The following is a 22,802-nucleotide window of genomic DNA, read 5'->3' on the forward strand; positions in this document are numbered from 1 at the left end:
GTGGCTGCACATTAACTGTAACGCCTGCACGAAGGAAATTGAACGAGAGCAGTTCATTAGGTGCGGGTAATATGTTTGATAGAAAAAATAACAGTCAGTAACGCACTTCATTCCTTTCACATTTTAATTTGTACAATAACAGCGAGGTGGTCGCTAATTCTGTTGTTCGCGCTTAGTTAGTCAAGTCGAGCAGATTACCTTTCGTAATGAAAATTCGCATTTCTTTTTCAATTAGCGAAAGTAATAAACATTGTGTCTTTAATGAGGCAAAAGTAAGATGTGGCGCCCGCTGGTGTTTTCTCGAGTTTTCTACCATTTCAGTGTAGGAACGCAGTAAGGAAGGACTGAACGTATTGACTAGAGATCAAAAATAAACTACACCCACTCCTTTTTTTTTCCTTGTTTTGTTTTCTCTTTTCGTTGCTCCCACGTACCTCTGTGAAAAGCTCTTTGCTGCGAGGGCCTAGAAATTCTAATAAGTGAATTGGTCAAGTTTCTTTGCCTCATTTAAAGCATGACTGTGTTACTAAAATTTCACGTCTATGTTTACTTAATTGTCAAATGCGCCGCATTATTCCATCTTCAAACACGTTGGTGCCAGCGGCCGGCACTCCAGCGTCACCTCGCTGACAACCCTGGCACTGAATGGACGTATGTTGAGCTTGGCAAAATAGCGAAGAGCGCCGCAGGCAGACCACGATGGGGCTAACCTTACCCCATATGACCGCCAGGCCCGTAGCCGGGGGGGGGGGGGGGGGTGGACCCCCCTCCCGAAATTTTGGTGAAGTATGTGTTTTTACCAAAAATAAATAATAAAAATAGGTGTTCTCAAAAAGTCAAGGTTTTCAGCAAGTGCCCCCCACCCCCACCCCCCCCACCCCCGAAAAAAATTCCTGGCTACGCGCGTGATGACCGATCATATGGCGATGATCATATGGTCATATGGGGTGGTCATAATGACCACCCCATATGACCATCCTATATGATACGGGTCGGTCGACCCCAGACGAGAAAATACATGCATGCGAACCCAGCTATCGCACATAGCCCCCTTGTTCTTTTGAAAAAAGAACGCTGAAATGTAACTTATATAGATCGATATCTTCATGGTAAACGTAAACAGTGGCGTAAATCCAGAAAAAATTACGAGGGAGGACGCACCTCGTGCGATGGCGGCCATTTTGTTTTTACAAAAATGTTTTCTTTTTATTATATCAAAATTAAAATCATACTTTCAAATAAAATGTAAAAAACGTTAGTTTCTAAGCGTAACTATAGCATATTTCCAGCTCCCCCTCTTCACCTCTATCTTTGAAACTCCCCCATCCCTTTGCGCAGTGTAGGGTAGCAATGTACCAGTTTTCCTAGACTGGTTAACATCCCTGCTTTTGCTAATGAGTCCTGCGGAATCCCGCAAAGTGGCGGAAAGGTTGAGAAAGGGAAGTTAACAACCATTTGTTTGTGGCACGAGGCCACAAGGAAATCCATACGAATTTCTCAGAAAGAAAGCTTTTTAGTTGCCGAAAAATTCGTAATGGTCCCGGGTTCGAACGCCAGACCAGGACGAATTTTTCGGCAACTAAAAAGCTTTCTTTCTGAGAAATCCGTATGAATTTCCTTGTGACCTCGTGCTACAAACACGTGATTGTTAACTTCCCTTTGTAAACCTGTTTTTCCCCCCTCTCCTGTTCCATCCATCCATCCATCCATCCATCCATCCATCCGTCCGTCCGTCCGTCCGTCCATCCATCCATCCATCCATCCATCCATCCATCCATCCATCCATCCATCCATCCATCCATCCATCCATCCATCCATCCATCCATCCATCCATCCATCCATCCATCCATCCATCCATCCATCCATCCATCCATTCGCCATTTCCTTTCATTCCCATTTCATTCATCCATCCAGCCATTTCATTCGGTTTAAACCACGTAAGACAAATGCTAGCACTTTTTTTGTGTGTGATAACGCGTAAAGCTACAGCTTTTCTTTCTCCCTGCTACATTCCCCATCGTGTAAACCTGTTAGAAAAGGCCTCCCACGATTTGCCGCATAAAACTTTCTTGCAAAGCAATTTTATGTTCAGTGGCAATTTTTATTAAAATAACACATTCACAGTCGAACAATCCCATTCGTACTTCATTGTGAATGGCTTCTGACAAATCGTCGACGTAAATAAAGGTAGATGATCGGGGATCCTTTGTCATCCATTTCAAACTTCAGCGTAATAAACATTTGAGGCACGTCTGAAGTAACCGTAACATTCCTGAAAGCTCATGCTCTGCAGTACTTTATGAAACAACAAGCAGCTTTCACTCCTGTACTTCTGTTTATTGGAAGGGTTTCAGATTTCAGAGTTCGTTTTATGTAAAGTGCGCTATCCTTAATTCAAATTCAACTATGACGTTCAATAAATTCAAATATGACGTCTGAAAGATAAATCTTAACGGGGGACACTTGCAAGGGGTGTCAGGACCCCCCTGACCTCCCGATGATTTACGCCACTTACCCCCAAAACCGAGAGTTTAAACCCAACCCTGAATATCAGCACTTTAACCTTCTTGTTCGTGTATCCGAGTAGAGATCTATATTACCTCACGCAGCCCTTTTTCTGTTTCATCCGTAAATTCTGCTTTCGCTGCTGATTCGCAACGCTGAGAAACACCGATTTTTAACTGATGGAGATTCCGCCTCCTTGTAACAGATTTACAGAACCAACTAAACTTGAACAGTCCGCTAGTTATCCTTCGTTATTTATTGCTAACAGTAAAACTTTATTGAAGTCGTGATTTTAGTACGCGAGAAATGTTCCACAGTGTCCACACCACTGCTACTAAACTAGCCCCCCCCCCCCCCCGGTTAAAGGGTGCTTCACCTAAGACACACGCACAGTGCGGTGAAAGCACACGTCTGCACGAGGCGTCAGTCGCAAGCGGGAAATGTTGCGCCTCAGACGCCTGCGTGCTAAACAAACGTGCTACCAATCGCAATCTAACAATAAATGGTGTAGAGATAACGCAGTGACAGCGGTTGCTAACAAGCAGTGCGAGTACTTCATAGTTGTGCAGGAACTGACGCATGCGATAAAGCGACACACAGATAACTGCAATAGACCCTTTTCATAATTGTAAAGCTAGCTTTCCTGCCATGCAGTTTGCCCAAGTAATGGCGGCTAGTCACTTACTGCAAACAGCGTGTTCAAGCGCATTTTGCTTACGCTATGACGTGGAAAATGTAGACTCGGCTCTCTTGACATAAATACGCATAATAGACAAGCCTCAGCACGTGCAACTAGGACCTCGTCTCCACTCTAAGCAAGAGAGGTGCCGCCATTAGTTGTTCAAATATGCAGCGCAGAGAAGCGCACTTGCGGAAAAACAAAACAGATTTTGCATATTTTCCGGTACCGGTCAAGTTTTGCTCATCTGCGCAAGGCAATTACGAGTTGCCTTAACTAATACTGCGCATTAGTAGAAAGTTGTACAGCGCGGGAGTGTTCAAAAAAAAAAGTGAGAAAAAAATAAGAAAATAACAGCCTGTTCCGTAATAATTGTTGATGCTGGTGGTGTTGCCGGTAATAGCGTTGTTGTTGTTTACTGTGCAAAGCACAAGCACTTATGCCGTTCGAGAAATGCTGTACGGAGACAAAAAATAATCACGGAATATTTACAAATGAAGTGAATCGATGAATCATGACTGCATGACAGCGGTTTCGGTAAAAGCCCTTATTGCATGCGTTGTTTTCAAGGTGAAAATCGACAGCAGATAATTTTGTTCGATGTGTAACCAGTATAACTGATCAGTCCAGCAAAACAAGGCACATTTATGCGATTTTCTCCGTGCAAGTGTCTCACCACAGTGGCGTTGCGCGCAGCACCGCAACCAGTAGCATCATCATCAGCTGGTGTACTTACGGTTCTCCAGCCGTCCACTGCATCGCAGCAGGTTTGGGTTTCCATCTGGGTAGGGGCTTGTGCATCGCAAGAACACGCAATAATGGCAAATTCAGTGCGCTTGCTGGCCAATGTGTCCCAATTGATGCCTCGCATACTGCTTCCCGCAGGAACTACCAGCACTCCGCGAAAGGTAATCCGTCCGTGCCGTACACCCGGATATGCTAAGTACGCATGTGCAGCGCAGGACGATTCTAAGGTCAGCCGGAAAACCCGGCAACAAAATCTACGAAGAAACGAGCGCTTCGTATCTTATCACTCGTAGCGCAACCTGCGGAGACGGTTTTGCTGTGCAGCCACTTATCAACGCATAAGTTCCCTTATCTACGGAGCAGAGCCCGCTCGCCGATGCTTGATCTCGGCGCGCTTGCATTGTGCGCACAGCGCAAATATATGAAAGCCCAAAGCTGGCGTTATCAAATTCACAAGTGATCCGTTTTGAGAAGTGGCGTACGCGTCGCAGGCATCCGTAGATGAAGCTTCGTGCGATATCGCAATTCTTTTACGCACGCTGGCACGTTCATAAAAGTGCACTATTGGAGACGTTATGTCCTCGCTGCCGAATTCCGTAGCTATTCAGAAGCCTGGCATGAAATTAAAAGCTGTTTTACGCGTATGAAACGAGTGTAGTACGGGTGCCACACGATCACATTTGATCGCGATCGAGCCCCGATCGGGATCGAATTTCTCAACCGCGATTGAGTGGTTCCCTCATACCTGCTATAAATAAGCCAATCGCGATATAAAGAAACTCGATCACGATAGCACTGGATCGCGATCGAAAGTGCACTGAGTGACACACGTATAACACGTATAAGTTTGTGGAAAAAAAAAAAAACTTTCGGGGCATGAGAATGCTTTCAGCCTGGTGTCATACTGCAACGAAAACTACATCTCTTACTTGCAGCAGATATATTGCTAAAGCAATGGTAAAGGTGGTTTCCTTGCATTTTTCGTGGTGTCAGATATATATGCGTTTTTAACGACATGGAAAATAATATATTTTATATTTATGTTCAGTACTTTTCAGGACAGGCACAGCCAGCACATGCAACAGCGAAGGCAAAATATGGAGGTCGTTTCATGGTTACAGTGCTGCCCGGTGATGGTATCGGTCCCGAGCTGATGAAGCATGTTCGTGAAGTTTTCAGGTACCTAATATTTCCGGCACACATTGCAGCTATCTTTCGGGACCTCACAAAACATACCAGGTATCTCATGAACTAATAATTCTTAAAAATGCAACTGAGATAAAAAGTTTAGAATAACAGAGAGCTGAGCTAGTCGGTAAGTATTCATTCTAAAAAGACAGGGTGCGCAAACACCCTGTGATTGTTGTGACTCCTTTCTTGGGTCCGTGTTTGCACGCCCTGTGTTTAGAATGAGATAAAAATTATTAATTGCTTGGAAAAACGTTCATTCTTGACCCCTGTCGACATATGATGTTGTGTTGACGTGCCTGTTAAGCACACCGGAAAAATCAATAACTAGTATTCCACTGAAGTACATTGAAGTACTAGCATTTGTTGGAGTACGTGGCATCTAGACCAAGTAAATATCCCAAGAATATAGGTTGGAATGAAAGCTGCATCGAGTGCCAAGAACGAATGACGAAGTGATACACATGGCAGCTGGACAAGATTGAGCAATATTTTCTTCAAATGTTTGTTCGTCTGACTCACTAGCATGTTTGACTTTGTTTCACTAGCATGTATCGCTTTATGTTGACTGTTGACACAGATACAGCATGACCTGGCAATCACGAGCTTACCTCATGAGCTTTACCTCATGTTTGGTAACTTTTCTGAAACTTTGACAAGATCTTCTCACAGAGTACTTTGGTGCTTGGTTTAAAGGACAAGTGTGAAGTCAAGGTATGTTAAAGGTATGAAAACGTCAGTCGACAACGTGTACACAGACCAGGTGTGTACATCAGTGCTCACGGATCGAAATGCAACAATTTAAGGCTAAGTAATGCTCATACTTTCATTTTCAATAATTTTTCTACTTGGAACACTTATATCAGAGCCAAAATTACCTTTAGCGGCCATATTCGTAGCGACATGACACAGATATTATATAGAGCAATTGCACCTACCAGTACGCACTGGAAGTCTTGATGTCACGTTTCAGTCTGTGAGCACTTTACGAATAAGCCCAAGAACTGTGCAATTTTCTCATCAACTGCTTTGAGGCAACAACTGAGGGGTTTGTGCACCTACCGTGATGTCACAATCATGCTTTATTACTATCAGGTATGGCGGTGTGCCTGTGGATTTCGAGGAAGTTCACCTCGACTCTACCCAGGACGATTTGGACAACGTTGACGAAGCCATCATAGCCATCAAAAGAAATGGAGTTGCCCTGAAAGGTCTTTCATGTCTATTTCTGTCTTGACAAAACACACTTGCCTGATTTTAGAACACAACGTGTAATGCCACAGTTGCGTTGTCTCTACTCACCTCTAGCATCTGTGCTACATGTAGTTAAGGAGAACGAACTGTGTCAGGTAGTTGTTAGTATATGTACAATGTTTATGAAAATTTTGCACTTTGTTGTTTCCTTTTGGGGTTTTTCACTAAGAAGGCAATCAGATCAGTCGTAGGAGTGACGTCGCAAAGCAACGCCGTGCCCCAAAACGGGTAGCTGTAAACTCGGTATGATGGCACAGACCGATTAGTAGTGATGCACATGCTTGGAACATTACGATAAATTACACACTTTATTTATTTACACACTTTACGCTTAAATTGGTCTGTTAATGAACTAAAGGACACATGATACTGCCTCAGTGGGTTTGTAAAAAATTGTTAATACCATGCCAGGATCCCTTAAACTGGGAGCTTTTCATATTTAGTAGTATTTTCTTTTTTTTTTTTCATGTTTGTCATGTCGGCTGCAGGGGGGGCTGTGGAATTTGAACACATTGTTTCTCCTGGCAGGCAACATTGAAACGAGACACAACTCACCAAATCACAAGTCCCGCAATGTGGAGTTGCGCCTACGGCTGAAGCTCTTTGTCAACATTATTCACTGCAAGAGCCAGCCTGGTGTTCCGACTCGCCACAACAACATCGACATTGTGCTGATACGCCAAAACACTGAGGGAGAATACAGCTGCGCCGAGCATGAGGTCAGTTCTCTGCAACATCCTGATCTTACTACAGCCGTGATTGTTTTTTAGCGTACTCACCCTTTAGCCCCTTTTCCCTACCAAAGATGAGCTGAGCTTGTCCATGCGGTTTGTACCTCTCCTACCAAAGACAAGCTGGGCTCGTCTACGCTATAAGAATTGATTGGGGGCTCCGCAGTTAAGCTACTCTGATTAATTTTGCGGCGTTCACTTTGGCTTCAACAGATGGTGTACAAAAAAAAATGTAAAAACACGCTCAAAGCGTGCATTTTGGCCGAGAAAGGACTGTATTCTGGTAATGCACATTAGAAGAGTCGCCCTCCTCTGTGTGTGAGCGGTGCGCACGTGCCGGCAGCAGTTCTGTCCAGGAAAAAAAAAAGAAGAAAGCACTTGTTTGCCGAAGTTTTGTGGAATGAAGAATTTCAGTTCTCCTGCAAGTTGTGGCAGTGACTACACGGAGCAGCATAATTTTTCGAAATCATTGAATTCGGACGACGACCGCGTCTCAGCGTATCGGCAGTGGACGGCAATAAATGTAAACACCCCCACCCCCCAATGGGCGTGCCTAAGGCTTTTTTTCACAGGCATCCTTGTCTCTGCGCATTATTTTTTTTTTCAAATTTCAGGGACATTTCCTGTACCGAAGACTGGAGAAGCTAGGGCACTTTTTGTGGTAGAGTGCAGTGAAGCCAATCCTCCGCATACTTAAAAAAAAAGTTTTGGCTTTTATCTTGCGATTAAAGTGCCTTTAAATAGTTTTTTTAGCTGTTACAAGACACATAGAATCAAATAGGCAAATAAAAAAGTCGGTATTTTTGTATCGTTTTTGGCCAAGAAACTCAGGGAAAGGGTTAAATGGAGCACAGAAAGGAGGGCAGAAAAAAAAACTCACAAGGTCCCTTATGCATTCACCTAAGATGACTCGAAGGCAAAAGGCATCCGGTGTGGATTTTTTATCATCATAGGAGATTGAGAGGTGATTTGAGTAGTTGCACACTTTGTTGATGCTGTAGAAGATGACGCTGATGAATTATAGCTCAGCCCTTTCTAATGGGTTGGCAGCTTTGTGCCACCCACTCATTACACAGTTCACATGGTGTTATGCCTGGTGTGATTCTGTGCTTCTGCCATGCAGTATTACATCTCTTAATGCGACTCTTTGATCGACATGATGACTGTTTGGGGTCTATTTCCAAAGCAGGTTCAAGCATTGACATGGCTCTGTGGTAGAATACTTGACTGCTACGCAGAATACCTGGGTTCAGTTCCAGCACAACTCCCGATCTTCATCCCATTTTCATTAAAGGGGTATACTGACACCAGTTTTAGAAGCTGAGATTACTCCGTCATACACATCTCCTGTATACAGAGACCATTCTGACCAAGTGTAAAGCTCAGTAAATGTTGATAAGATATATTATTTTGATATTGAAGTCAATTTTCGCATGGCTCATCTACTGACATCGACACTAGCATGACGTCAGGCTACAGTGTCCATTTTGGTGACTTCACGCACCAGTATGTACTAGTTGTGATGATGTCGAATACTAAAGCATTCAAAATGGCTTGTGTGTCACCAATGAAGTCAGGCAGCGGAGCAGCTGTGGAAATGTCACAGTACTTTGGTGCACGCACGTGACGAGAAGCTCATGCCGTGTTGTGACGTGAATGTACAGTAGGAACTCAAACTAGCTTTTAAAAGCATGTTGCGATTAATTTCTCAGGGTGCACTCATGCTTACCAGTACATTTTCTAGGTTCTTGAGGACTGAGTCTTTCATACGACGCAAAAAAACAACTGAAAATTTTTGTGTCAGTACCCCTTTAAGGCCACGTGAGTTTTTGTAGTGCACGCTGCATACTAATGAGGCACTGAAGCCTCTCACTTTAAAAATGTGCCATTATGTCGGCGGTGGTATGTCATCGTGCAATCAGAGAATGAAACAACGGCCATAACAGTGACTAGATGCAGCACTGTAATGTTCATTATAGGCTCCATCAAATCCCATTTTCACTGCTTGTCCAAGGGCTGCCACACCACGTTGAGTGCAAATAATAATTGAACCTGTCTATTGAATGCCATCTTGACAGAAAAGTTTTAGGCTTTTGAGCTAAATGCAGTAGACAACAGGATGTATGCATGAAAATTCCTTTACGCCATGTTCTGAGCGTGCGTCGAGTTATTACTGTATGGAAGTATAGTGGTGAACAGCCTAATACGCATCTCTATAGTAGTATATAGCCAACCAATCAACCTCTGTATTTGGAACTATCCTTCCATTTGAAGCTCCAAAATTAGGAGAGTAGCACCGGCACACAGCTGAAGTGGTTCATCAATCACCACCGCTCTTTTGGGCTCTGTTGAAAATCATCGTCACTAATGCTCCTGCGATTGCTGTGCTTGAATTTTCTAACCATGCACTCTCAGGATCTGCTCGAAGACACCACAGTTCAAAGATGTCTCTTGAGCAATGCCTCATTGCAGCTGTCTCCAAAGGATGTTATTCGAAAGGCAGGGGCATAGCTAGGATTTTATTTCGGGAGGCGGGGATGGGCCAGAGGGGAGGGGGTCGTCTAGAACATCCCCCCCCCCCTTTTCACTGGTATGCCAATGAAATATGGCGTCCATTTAATTCAAAAAGGAGTTTTATCTTATGCCTGCAGGGGTCAAAGAAAAACTTAACATTTTTTGAATAAGTAAGGCTGGAGCAACAAGGTGATATAAAAGCTCCAATAGTTGGACAAATTAATTCACTCTTAAAGACTGGGCATGCAAACACGGACGCAAGAAGGAAGTCAAGAAACCACATCTCTTGTGTCCATGTTTGCACGCCCAGTCTTTTAGAATGAATACTTACCAACTAGCTTAGCTCTCTGTTATAGTTGCATAAAGTTCTGACGCATACATTGTAATCACACTTATTCATCATATGTGTTGTATATCACACTTGAATCTGATGAACAGATACAATGAAACACATGTTCTGGTACTGCATCACTGATATGTTGCTGCTCTTTTCTTTTTCTGACATCTTCTTTCTTCTGCTTTAGAGTGTTCCGGGCGTAGTGGAGAGCCTGAAGCTGATAACAAGAGAGAAATCGGAGGAGATTGCGCGCTACGGTTTCGAGTTTGCACGACAGAATGGGAGAAAGAAGATAACAGCTGTGCACAAGGCCAACATCATGTGAGCCATGTTTGCGTGTTGTTTTTTACCTGGCATTGATTCGGTGCCAAGGTTCACACTTTTTAATGTTGCTGGACAGACTGCCCGCGACACTAGGAAGGCGTAATTGCAAAGGAGCATGCTGCGTGATGCAAATCAGCCTGAAACTGCTTTTGGAACCCCAGATTAACCTCTCATAGAATACTCCAAATTAATAAAATTGCTTGAGCACAAGTAGAGGTGCTGTTTCCTTTGTACGTAGAGAATGCGTAGCATTCACAAAAGAGTCGTTGCTTGGACGTTGAAAGAGCGAAATGCGGGCGAGAAACATTGCGAGGAGCTGTGGTTCAGAAAAATGCATCTCTCATCAGCCATGTACCCAGTACTGGCCGTGTGACTGAGCACTCATTCACTTCTCGCAGGAAACTGTCCGATGGGCTGTTCCTCAAGTGCTGCACCGAAGTTTCAAAGGATTACCCTGAGATTGAGTTCGACAACATGATCATCGACAACTGCAGCATGCAGGTCAGCTTAAACCTCATTGCCAAGGCTTGTAGCAAGGACTCGCATGGCATTCACTACTGCTGCAGAGAATGAGGAGTGTGCATTATTTAATACTACTTGCACACCTCTGAGTGTTGCGAGATGAGTGTTCAAAAAATGAAAATTTTTTACATTAACCAAACATGGTTCAGCATGTCCGAGTAGACTTCAAGGCAACCCAAGACTACTGAAAGATGCCCGTGCTTGCGTAATTTAGAGGGTCATATTTACGGATGCAAGCATATATGCAAGAAATTATTACTGCCTATTAATGATTCAGAATTTTCTGACTTCGCAGATGTGAAAGACCTCCGAGGCAGATTATAACTGTACGACAGGCTGAATGAAACATCTTTGATCTCCATGTTGGAACCAGCGTTTTTCTTGAGTTAATACGTGTGCGACCGTAGCAGAGCTTAAAAGGCAGCTTTGCCGTGATGAGGTGAAGCATATTAAAAATCTGAAGGGGTCACTTTCAGTTGGACGTTGACTGTAATGGAGCTTGAAAGGCAACTTTGCCGCAATGCGAGTGTAATGAGGTGAAGCATATTGAAAATCTGAAGGGGTCACTTTCAATCGGACGTTGATTGTATTTGTTTTTGAGAAGTTCGAATAGTTCGAATAGTAAAATTACAGTGCGAATCGAATCGAATAGCAAACACTATTAGAAAAATATTCCAAATTTCGAATATTCGCACACCCCTACTTTAATTTCCACTTACCGGGTGATGCATTCAGCTACACAATGACAACGCAGACTGCTCGGCTAGCCTCTGCAGAAAAAGAGCAGCTTTAGGGGCTAAGCACTACGATGGTTGTTGCCATTTTGTGTGCATCTATTTAAAAGTCTTGAACTCTCTATGTTCTACAAGTTCCTGATGATAACGTCTCTTTCTTTGCAGCTTGTGTCAAACCCATCACAGTTTGATGTGCTTCTACTGCCCAATTTGTATGGCAACATCCTAACCAACATCGCCTGTGGCCTTGTTGGTGGACCGGGCATCACCTCTGGGAGGAACTATGGCCACGATTACGCTGTGTTTGAAACTGTAAGAGCACAGAGCACACTCTTTTCAGAGCATGTTTAGCAAAGGCCGTTGTGCACAAAGTGTCGAAGGAACTTGTGAAACTCATTTAGCTCAATTGAACAGCCATGTAAGCACACCTACTGTGTGCCCAGCTGGGCAGTACAAGGTGTCATTAAGCGGTAATACTTAAACACTAACAAGACCTATAAACTTTTTTTCAGGCTCAGCACCAAGAAAAAAGCAATAAAGTTATCCAGTATAACACATAAAGAACACACATACTTCATACATCAATGCAGCATACAGTGTGCATGTGTTTTCATTAGCACTGCCCCATTTGTGCTTCAAGAGCTCTGTCTACATATTAAGGAATCAACGTCAGCAAAACTTTGTCAGAATTCACAGATACATGGTTTTGTACCATCAGATCTTTTACATGAGCGCTTCTTGAACGCTGCATATTGGAAAGTTGCTGAAAAGTGTTGCTCCAATCTCATCCAGGGAACACGGAACACCGGAAAGTCCATCGCTGGCAAGAACATTGCCAATCCCTTGGCCATGATGAATGCAGGTGTTGACCTGCTGGATCATCTGGGGTGAGCATTCTGTACGATTTCTGAGTTCAGCAGTGATGGTTACAACCAGGGTGTCGGAACGAAATGTTTTTCGTTTCGGTTTTAGTTTCGTTCCACCGCAAAAAGTTCCGTTCCGTTTCTGTTCCGGATCGAAAAAAAGAATGTTCCGTAACGGTTCGTAATGTTTTTTTTTTTTATGCAAAAATTTGAAGTACAGCTAATCACAAAAAACATTGGATTTGTGATGTAGTTACTTGCCCTCCTCTGAAGAAAGTAGGACAAGGGTAAAACACGTTCTTCAGAGGAGCTGAAGTAACTGCACCACGAATTCCTACCAACTAGCACAAACCAGTATTAATTTCAAAGTCATAGTATTTATTTTATCAAAAGACAAACAGCAATTTTTTCAGTGGGCTCAATGCTTTGTGTCAAGGGAGTGAGCACGATCTCAGAAGCAGCACGTCATTGAGTGTATTCTCTGATGTGCGAGACCGCTGTTCTGATAGAAAGATAGCCAGGCCTGCGCGGAATACGCAGCACAGTCGCAGCGAAAGCTGGAAGAGAGGACTTTGAGATCCCATTGTAGAGTCTCTTGGAACAACTAATACAAGTACACATGCAAGGTACCCACTACACCATAAATCATCGCAATTTTTCTGAAATAGCCAAGTTCCCGCTATGCCATTTTTCGTCATTCTTCGAAGAATCGTGGTACCCGCTACACATCTTTAAGGCATTATGTGCACTTTGTGCTGTGGCTGATGATGATGAAGTATTATGGCTGGGCACATTGCAGTGGGTGGGAAGCAGTGTTGCGAAATGGGCGCCTCCATACCATTCCAGTTCCATTCCGGGGAATTAGGATTTGCCACAATTCCATTCTTTTCAATTCCTTGGAATGAAGAAACTTAGCCCATTCCCACTCCGGGAATGGCCACGCAGTTCAATTCCATTCCTGTAATTCCTCAAAGTAGGAAGGGCATCTTGATAGTTTTATTGAGTTAAGAATGAATGCCCCATAAAGCTGATGCCATCAGATGTATTAACCCTTTAATGCCTGAATTATGAAAGCGCCGAAGAAAAAAATTTGTTTTTCATTTTTCAGCTTTAAATAGCACCCTTAACTTAAATCAGCAGTTGTATTATCCAAAATGCAACGTTAATGCATACTTTTAGGTATGTCGCGAATTCGCGACAACCGGCACTTAAGCCAATAGTAGCTCAATATGTTCAATGCAACGCAAGTACGGTATCGCCGCATCAATGAAGCGGATCTCTTCAGGGCGACATAACTTGGCGTCGTCATTTTTGGTAAATGCAAGTTTGACATTATTTCATCCTACCAATCACGTGACATCGTGTCGGCCACCCTGTGTGCCCTAGACTCCGCCGCCCGGTATAGCCGACTTCTTAGGAGCCGACAGAATGACATGAGTGTGACGGCACCGAGAAATAGATCTAGCTCACCACGAGACAGAGCCAGTCCTTTGTTCGGATTTTTCTGCGTCGCAAACAGATTGCTCTGCTGAACGATGTGTGGTGTGAAGGTGTCATAAAAATTCCTTGAAATATTCAATATAGGATCTCGGACAGTGTCACATTGAGGATGAGCTGTTTTCTAGTGTGGCACTTCCCGCTGTTCTTGACAGTCTTTTTTTTTCAACCGCACTGCATGTTTTGAAGAGGCACTAGCTTGGCTGGTCTACCACATCTTCGTCTTCATCCTCACTGCTCGATGAAGACACTCATGCTTGTGCATGAGGATCGACATCGTCGTCTTCGCTGTCATTGAGACAAATGTCGTCACTTTTATCTTCAGGTGGCAAGCGCCTGCGAAGCCTTTTTCGCCATAAAATGAGCGGAAGTCCATCATGAACTTGTCATACCAGCAGTCATCACTGACTGACTCAAATGCCGGATGTCGCGAATTCGCGACATACCGCAGAAGCGAGGATTGCGCAGGAAATAACGTACTTCAAAACAACGTAACATGTCGTGTGCAATCTCTTGTAGGCGTGCACATCGCAAAAATTTTATAGGAGATGGAACTTACGTTCTCGCGCAGAAAACAACGAAGAAGTGAGAGCTGTTGCACGTGCTTCGCGCTCTCCGGCAACTGATACACAACACTGGGTTCCAGCTTGCAATACCTTACATGCAATGGCGCTAGATGTCTCGTGCTGAAAGCTACGTTCGCCGCAAATACGTGACGGCCGCCGGTGAAGGCATCAACGCGTTTCGTCTGTTAATTAATAGGCGTTCTTCGGTATGTCGCGAATTCGCGACAACCGGCAGTAAAGGGTTAAGGCGTTATATGCGCGCTAGCGATATTTGATAACTTCATTTTCCGATTGTTTTTGTATTTTCCTTATGTTGATGATATGTTTTTTTCTTCTAATTCGTGTTCTTTTGCAGCATTGGGACGATGCATCTTCAAACATGCATCCGAAAACACATAAGGCCAGAAGAAAGGGAATATCAGAAACACAAGAAAGAATTTCGTAGAGGGGATGGGCGTAATGTACGCTGACGCGACCACACACAGAGACTAGGCCGGTAGCCAGCGTTCTTCATCACCAGCTTAGGGAAATCAACAGCGCTTCGAACAAAAGCACCGACATCTTTGAGGCTCAGTAAGCAGGCATTGCTCTCACCAACACGCTTAAGGGCAAAGAGGCCACTGCATAAATAATTAGGTCTCGCAAAAAACATGCAGACAATGTAGCGCCGGACGCATATCCACTACAGCCACTCGCACCCTCAAGGTGCAAAATATCTTCTGGGAGCTGTTCCATTACATACACATCAGGCCCAGAAACATTTACAGGGAACTTGCGTTGCGACCTCAAAGCCCGGGCATACGTCAACCGGGGGACCCGCAACGACCGAGAAGCAGCCGCAGCCACTAGACGTTGTGGATCAATTATAGAACACCAAGGAACCCTGAGGATGATTTACCCCCCTCCCCACAAATACCTCAGTAGACATTATTGGAAACATTTCGGCGCGCACACAATAGACGAAAACGAAAGGCGAGAAGACGAACGGGCGCGAACTCACAACTCCTGTCTTCTCGCCTTTCGTTTTCGTCTGTTGAGTGCTCGCCGAAATGTTTCCAATAATGTCCCGAAAACAACTCGCCCAGCTCTCCATACTATTACCTCAGTAGAGTGCAGTCGGTTGCCTGAAGAGAGCTGCACACTAATACATGTCCAAATCTGAGTCTGCATACCAAAATCTATCCGGCAACATAGGACAACAAATGCCCGCTATGCAGGGAACACCCAACGCTTTTTCACGTTACATGAGCTTGCCAAATCTGGTCGACAGAATTCGCAAAATGGCAGAGGCCACAGAAGCGCCGTACTGAGGCCTCCATGTTCGCCGGGCGAATTCCTTTGTCAAAATAAAAATTTTTCATTGATTCATTCAGCAGGGGTGGAAAGGGGGGAAATGCGACGCACGCTTCTTTTTCTATTTCAATGTGACAGACCCGTTAGACGTGTAACCACTGCTTTGTGCGCGCCGCGCCAGGATGTCGATCATTCCTGATGAATTTAGATCTTTCTGATAAGCATGAGCGCGCAACGTGAAAAATCCAGCTTATTCTGTAACTAACGTCTCCAGCAACGAAAAGCCTGGAATCTTCAATGCTACATGTATAAATGCCGACGCGCCTCACCGCGGATCAGATTACCGACGACCGACGTGCGTGCTCACCGCTTTCGCTGCACTTGGAGTGCTGCTATTTCTGCTGGGCACCAGTTCGCCCATAAAGTGCATCGTCGTTGCCGGCTGCGTTTTGGTGTCTTCACCGTCACATCCACGTAACTGTACGAAAGATGGATTCGGTTTCCTGAGCAGGTGTTAACGGGCCAGGCTGGCACCCCGGCTGTCGCTTAAACTGTTGAGACGCTTCGCAGCTGGCGCCAGAAGAGCGCGCAGTGTTTTGCATCTTCGGCCACGAGAAGCTTTCTTGTAGCTTGCGGAGCGTAGCTTCTTGGCCCATGTACCCTCCTTCGGGGTAATCATGAATGGCAGGTCGCACTTCCTTACGAAAACAATTGGGAAGCACCAGGAAATAGCGTGCTTCCGACACATCCTTCTGCCACAGAACACGGTACAGTACGCCATAAGTATTGTAATTATCGGGTTTGATTCTACAGCAGTTACGGAGGCAGTAGTCAGAGCTAAGTCTCTGTCTTCATGCGGCTTTGAGTACGTCCACTCAGGTGAAACAGATGTGTATGCGTCTTTTCTTTCCGCGGTTGCGTGGCAAGGCTCCGACGATGTTATTCAAGGCCGCAGCACCATGATGGCGCACGTCAAAATCATATTCTTGTGGTGTAATAATCTGCCGGGTAAATTTGTGCTTGACCTGTTGCTTCGAAAAAATCCACGTTAACCCATATAGCCCAGTGTCCTACACATAGGCCGCTTCTCTGATGCGCTCTAACACCTCTATTTATTTAGCTGATGACTAGCGCCACATACAGCTCATCAAGCAGGCCTCATTCTCAACGTGTGCAAGCCTAGTCATTGCTTCCTTTTCATGCTACCACGTGCCGACCGCTTTCTCTGGGCAAACGCGTGCTTTGTGTGAAAGACGTCATGAAGAAGTGCACGTGAAATGCCGACCACTTCCTCCGGGCAAACGCGTGCTTTATATGAAAGACGTCATGGAGAGGAAGACGTGCAATTTCGGTGTGCACGTGAAATGTTTCAAGGCTTACCACACCCGCACATAGCACCCCCAATGCACAGTGTCTTATATGTTTAGGACGGCATGAAAAACAGTGTTGTATTTACCTGGCAGTAAATAAAGAACTTGTGCTTTCTTTTGAGGGTAGAAGTACGCTTTTTGTGAAAAAACTTTTGCTTTGGTCATTCTTTCTGAGTTTGGGCAAATATGGGTTAAGGCAGCATTATCAGTTAGGACGGTGAATGTGCGCCCGAACTGGTTGTCCCGCAATCTAGCTCCGACGCTCCACACCGCTACCAGACATTTCAGTTCATGGGAGTGAGAGTGACGCTCGGGGCCGGGAAGTTTTCGGCTGTCAGGAAGTTTTCAGTTAATCGACAACATTTAGGTCGTATTGCATTAGCACTGCCCATAGACCAACTTGGCTAGCGCCTGTGTGCACTTCAGTGGTCATCACTGAAGCGACTTAAAGGGCAGACAGCGCGATTTTGATTTACGTCCGGGATGCGTTTTCTTTTGCGGCACCCCATTCAAGCTTGATGTCGTCTTAAAGGGACATAAAGGCAAATAACAATTTATGTCAGAGTGAAATCTCAATGTATTACAACGTCTAAAACGGCAATATTATCAATAGCTGCCCCCTACTTACCAAGAAATTAAGTTAAATGTATCACACGACGTGCACCACGAGTGGGACATTTTGTAAATGATCCCGATGACGTGAGAGCGTCCGACGATAATTAATCACTGGTAATCAAACCAGCTGCAATAAAAAAATACACCATTTCCCGCTAAAGGAGACCATGAGGCGATGCGAAGCCAGAGCACTTGCACGATCGCGTTCCGTTGGGCATGCTACCGACCTCGCGTCGTGGAACGCGAAGAGGAACGCTACGCGCGTCTTGTCTTCCCTCTAGCCTGGCCGTTAATTCTCACAGGGCGAGCGGGGAACGCAGTCGGCAGGCATGCAAGAAGGGGGCAGCGTAGGGGAGGAGAGAGAGGGGGAGGGTCGCGCATGCGCCGGTGCTCATCGCGGCGTTGCCCAGGAGAGAATTTCGGCATGTCTAGCCCGCGTTTCAGAGGAAGAGAATAAGGGTTATGGGGAGAGGGGGATGGGAGAGGGAAAGTGGAGAGGGAGAAATGGGAAGTGGAGAGAGGGAGAGGAGAGGGGAAGTGGGGAGGGTATGCGCATGCGCAGTAAGTGTGGTCACGCCGTACACCACCATCACCACCGGATTGAACTCCGCCATAAGATACTTCGCATCTAAAAGAACCCTCCGTGGATCAGGAGACATCATAAAGTGCTGCTTGTTCGTTTCTGTGTGATTCATGAAAAAAAAATCACAGCATATCCACGGAGTGAATGATGATGAGTGGGCGAAGCTGCGGAGGTTCATCGGTAAACCGTGAATCTTCCGTGAATTCTGCCCAGTACATCATCACCGACGTGAGATCGGGCGCGTTTATACTAAAGGTTCGGTGAGTTATGACGACTTGCAGCTCACTTTAATTTTACATGTACGCTGTGAATTTTTATTGTTTAGAAAACCATTGATTTAGAAAACATCTGGCGTCTTTCGTTAAGCAGCTGGCGTCTTTTCGTTTTGCTTTAGAAACATCTGGCGTTCTTTCGTTTTGCTTTTACAAAACATCTGGCGTCTTTCGTTGGTTTATTTCATCAATCAACGGCGTTTTGAACAAAATTTTTATTGTTTAATCACGCACAGGAGAAATCTCACCAGGCACTACCTTGGAGGTAACAATGGCTGCTATGGGAATGAGACAGAAGAAGTCGGCTTTTAGCTAACACTTACACTTCTACTTCTACTAACGTTTCCTACTGGAACGTGCCAATGGCTGCTAATGGGGAATGAGAGACAGAAGAATTCGGCTTTTAGTTAACGCGCACGCTGCGAATTTTTGTTGTTCAAACAATGCACAGGAAAATCTCCCACCGGCACCACCTTGGAGGTCAAAGCGTAAGACTGGTTACGCACTACGACTACTACGACTACGACTACGAGGGACGAACGGGTGCCGCCTTAAGGAGCTTCGCCCCTAAAAAGAACCTATGGCATTGCCATGGGGAACGGCGCGCGTGGTTCAAAGGTTCCGTTTTCACCGTACTGCTTTTCGCCCGTCGCCCGGCTTTGTCTCACGCTGTTGCGTCTCAGTGGTAGTTTCGGTAATGCGTACTGCCACGTGTTTTTTGCACGCTAGTGCATGTCGCTCTGACAAATTTCGACAAAATGCCGCATGCATGTGATGTTGTCGGATGCCCGAATGGTGCACGCCGCCGCGCAGTAAAGGCGGGCAACGTTGGGTACGGCAATAGTGACGTCAGAAAGACCGCTTTCAGGCGGGTGATTTGAAGTGCGCTAACGCGATGCGGACCACCAGAACGTGGTTTATTTGAAATAGGCACTTCCTTGGCACAAAAGTACCACTACGAGGTTTCTGGATCGCTATGTCAACAGTCAGCGTCGACTTATTATTTGCCTTTAGTGTGCCTTTAAGGAGCTCGCTCAGGCAGCTGCGTTCAATCAGCTGTGGAAAACAGACCTCCGCAAATACGGCGCCTTACTCATAAATGATTGAACGTGTTACACGCAGGTTGGTTGAGTATTCCGACTTGTGCCCTTGGCTGCAAGCGCCCTAGCGATGACGAGAATGGGATCAGTATTTGCAACAGATATGGGTAGGCGATGCTGTCGGCATTTGTGGCAAAGGTGCTTCCGACAGTAGTATGGTCCTTGTCGCCATAATCGAGCAAGCGTGGACGGTGTTTTCTGGATGGGGAGACCCGCAATACCGTCGACCAAGACAGGTCGCTTCTGCGTGGAGGTGTGTGTTTCGTAGAATGCTCCATTTTCTGAACTAGACAGAAGCTACACCCATTCGCTGGTATGGCGGTTCTATTCTATCCTCGTTTTTCTCTACTTCTTGCTAGCTGCCCGCATGCGTGAACCCAGCTACCGTTCTTCGTCTCTCAGAATTGAATACGTAAAACCATACAGCAGGCGGTGAGACCCGCTAACCGTCCTGCTTAGTTGGTGTCACCGTCCCTACGTTCTCAAACTAACGGTTTCGAGCTTCATCAGAGACATTGTACTCACTGACAAAATGTCAGGAAAAGTGAGTATGATACTGCCTGGCCTGAAAGTCAGGATGCGCATCCTCAGAACAAGACATCACTGCCATTAGGTGTACACCTGCTGCTAATGATTCTTAGCTTCAGCAGAATGTTGTGGCACTTGTTTCATGAAATAATTGATGACTGCAACGCACTTATTCCTGGACCATACTCCGTCTTCAAAGTTGTAGATGCACTTGGCGCTGTGCAAAAAGTAGTATCAGGAACATCGATTTCGCCCTTCTTTTTAGAGCAACGTTAATGACGTCAAAGCGCACCATTGATTCAAAAGAATGCGACACGTCTGTTAACGCTTTTATAATTTTCTTCGACTTGTTTAGTTAAGCCGGTTCCAGGTTCCGGTCAACGGATTTTGAGGATATGTACCTTTTCATTACAAATTTGTCAAAAAGGAAGCAGCGACGATATCCTTTATGTTCACTGAGACCTCCCTCACATGTCAGAAGTCATGCCTCCTCTTGATGAATAATAGTAAGTTTTCGATAGCGTTTAGAAGGAGAAGCCATCCATCAAACTCGTCCGGGAATAACCTTTCAAAGCTGTAAAATACTCACTTATCTCAAATTGACCATCTCATACGTCAATATAACCAGATCAATTGGTGACGGAGTGAGCTAAAAACGCTTTGTCTGCGTATTCTCTTGTTCCTAAGAACATTCTCTCATCTACCTCAACTCCCAATTTATTTTATGTCTCCCTATTTAAAGGGTAGCCGACCAAACAAGCCTGGTAATCTCCCCGTCCTTAGTCATATGCCATACCTGTATCCCTCAGGCTGCTTTTGTAGCTACTGCAAACGAGCCTTCACCGTGCATCTTATGAAAACGTATTCGTAAGAAAGTGACTCATCGTTCGACCTTTGTACTTGTCTCAGAGAATTATTCAACATCACTTCCAGCATCTTATAAAGGTGCACCTATCGTTTACGGCAAAGAGAAGAAAGTGACCACAGGCGTTGATATCCGTGGCGAGTTGTTATATATCCAGCGAAGCCAGCGTATGCATCACCTGTCGTGCTTTCATCAGCGCCACAACCCTGTTTCTGCTTTCATGGCGGTATGGGAATTATCTCGAGAAAACACGGTAGATGTTGATCTCTGTGTGGTATCTAGCGGCAGGTCTGTATTTTTCGTGCTTTCATTTCTTATGGAGGGGCAGGAGGGCGAGGTATTCTGCGGCACCATAATACTTCCCGTTTTCTTTGTGAAATTTGCCACTGTCCCGTGCCATGCGTGGACCCTCGCAATGTTTGCGTCTTGGAGCATCACACTTAGTTGATTTTCTTAGCGTTTTCTTGCCCGACAAGTAAGGCGTGGTAAGAGAGAGACCACGTCTTACTTATACAGCATTGCCTCCAAACATAGGAAACAACGAAAGACGCCCGTTGCACCCGGTGCGTGGTGCCCCGATGATGAGCGAGAATTCGTTTCAACTGCAGCGCCGTGTGTGCGTGTTCGTGTGCTTTTCTTGTGTCCCCAGTAATGTAGGGCACAAACAGCGAAACAGCGTCAAGAAGAAGATGAAGAAAAAACGCCAGGCCTGCGCTGAAACCGCAGCACAGTCACAGCGAAAGCTGGAAGAGCGGCGTTTTAGAGCCCGTTAGCTCTGTTGGGGCTAGAATACAAGTATACAAGAAAGGTACCCACTACGCCATAATCACAATTTTGTGAAGTTGGGAAGCGCCTACTAAGCCATTATTCGTCATTCTGCGGAGAAGCGAGGCACCAGCTGCACGTCTGTAAGGCATTATGTGCACTTTGTTGACGCGACTACTGATGACGAAGAATTATGGCTCAGCCCTTTGTAATGGGTTGGAATCTTTAAACGGCCCACCAGTTATGTATTTGCGTTGGTAACGCCCGGTCGCTATTTCCCTCTCCCGTCATGCTGTATAACATACTTTGACGTGGGAGAGAAACGGGGGGGCGAAGAACATTACTGAGACCCCGAGGAAATGTATCATGCGCTTATGGGCTTCCTTGGCAACCAATACAAGTGCGCTTGCGAGGAACCCACTACGCTATAAATCATTGTAATTTTACTGAGACCCCGAGGAAGTGGATCATGCGCTTATGGCTTCCTTGGCAACCAATACAAGTGCACTTGCGAGGAACCCACTACGCTATAAATCATTGTAATTTTGGTGAGAAGTAGGGCAGCAGGCACTGTGCCATTTTTCGTCATTCTACGGAGAGCGTTGGTACCTGCTAAACGCATGTAAGGCATTATGCGCAATTTGTTGATGCTGTGCCTGATGACGATGAAGAATTATGGCGGAGCCTTTTCCAATGGGTTGGAAGCATTCAACAACCTACGCGTTGCGCAATTCGCATTGTGTGACGTCTGGTTACAGAATTCGCGTTGTGCGACGCTTGGTGCTTATTTTACTCTTCTACCACGCTGTATTGCATATGCTAATAAGTCCTTCCCGACATGAAGCCTGTATAGGACCTTTTTGCAAAGCAGTTTCAAGCACAGGCATGGCTCAGAGTTAGTACTGGCTCCCACGCAGAGGGCCCAGGGTTCGAACCTCGTTCCATCCTGG

The 22,802-nt window shown here is 45.3% G+C and overlaps 1 protein-coding gene across 1 annotated transcript; it reads left to right on the plus strand.

Annotated features, from left to right (window-relative positions):
- The first annotated feature begins 3,899 nt into the window (after positions 1-3,899).
- On the plus strand, positions 3,900-12,447 carry LOC119396044 (isocitrate dehydrogenase [NAD] subunit gamma, mitochondrial). The gene is made up of 8 exons (XM_037663090.2): positions 3,900-4,092; positions 4,980-5,110; positions 6,215-6,330; positions 6,902-7,092; positions 10,143-10,276; positions 10,678-10,780; positions 11,701-11,847; positions 12,328-12,447. Exons 1-8 carry the CDS (start codon positions 4,003-4,005, stop codon positions 12,424-12,426), a joined length of 1,011 nt encoding a protein of 336 aa, XP_037519018.1. The 5' UTR covers positions 3,900-4,002; the 3' UTR covers positions 12,427-12,447.
- Positions 12,448-22,802: the final 10,355 nt, after the last annotated feature.

This window comes from Rhipicephalus sanguineus, chromosome 6 (assembly GCF_013339695.2).
Source record: "Rhipicephalus sanguineus isolate Rsan-2018 chromosome 6, BIME_Rsan_1.4, whole genome shotgun sequence".
NCBI lineage: Eukaryota > Metazoa > Arthropoda > Arachnida > Ixodida > Ixodidae > Rhipicephalus > Rhipicephalus sanguineus.

What these genes read in the sequence shown, in the direction of transcription:
- LOC119396044 (XM_037663090.2), top strand. Translation starts at nt 4,003, where the DNA reads ATGGCAAATTCAGTGCGCTTGCTGGCCAATGTGTCCCAATTGATGCCT. An exon ending in ACAGCTGCGCCGAGCATGAG is followed by an intron (nt 7,093 to 10,142) that starts GTCAGTTCTCTG and finishes CTTCTGCTTTAG; the next exon opens with AGTGTTCCGGGCGTAGTGGA. An exon ending in ATTACGCTGTGTTTGAAACT is followed by an intron (nt 11,848 to 12,327) that starts GTAAGAGCACAG and finishes AATCTCATCCAG; the next exon opens with GGAACACGGAACACCGGAAA.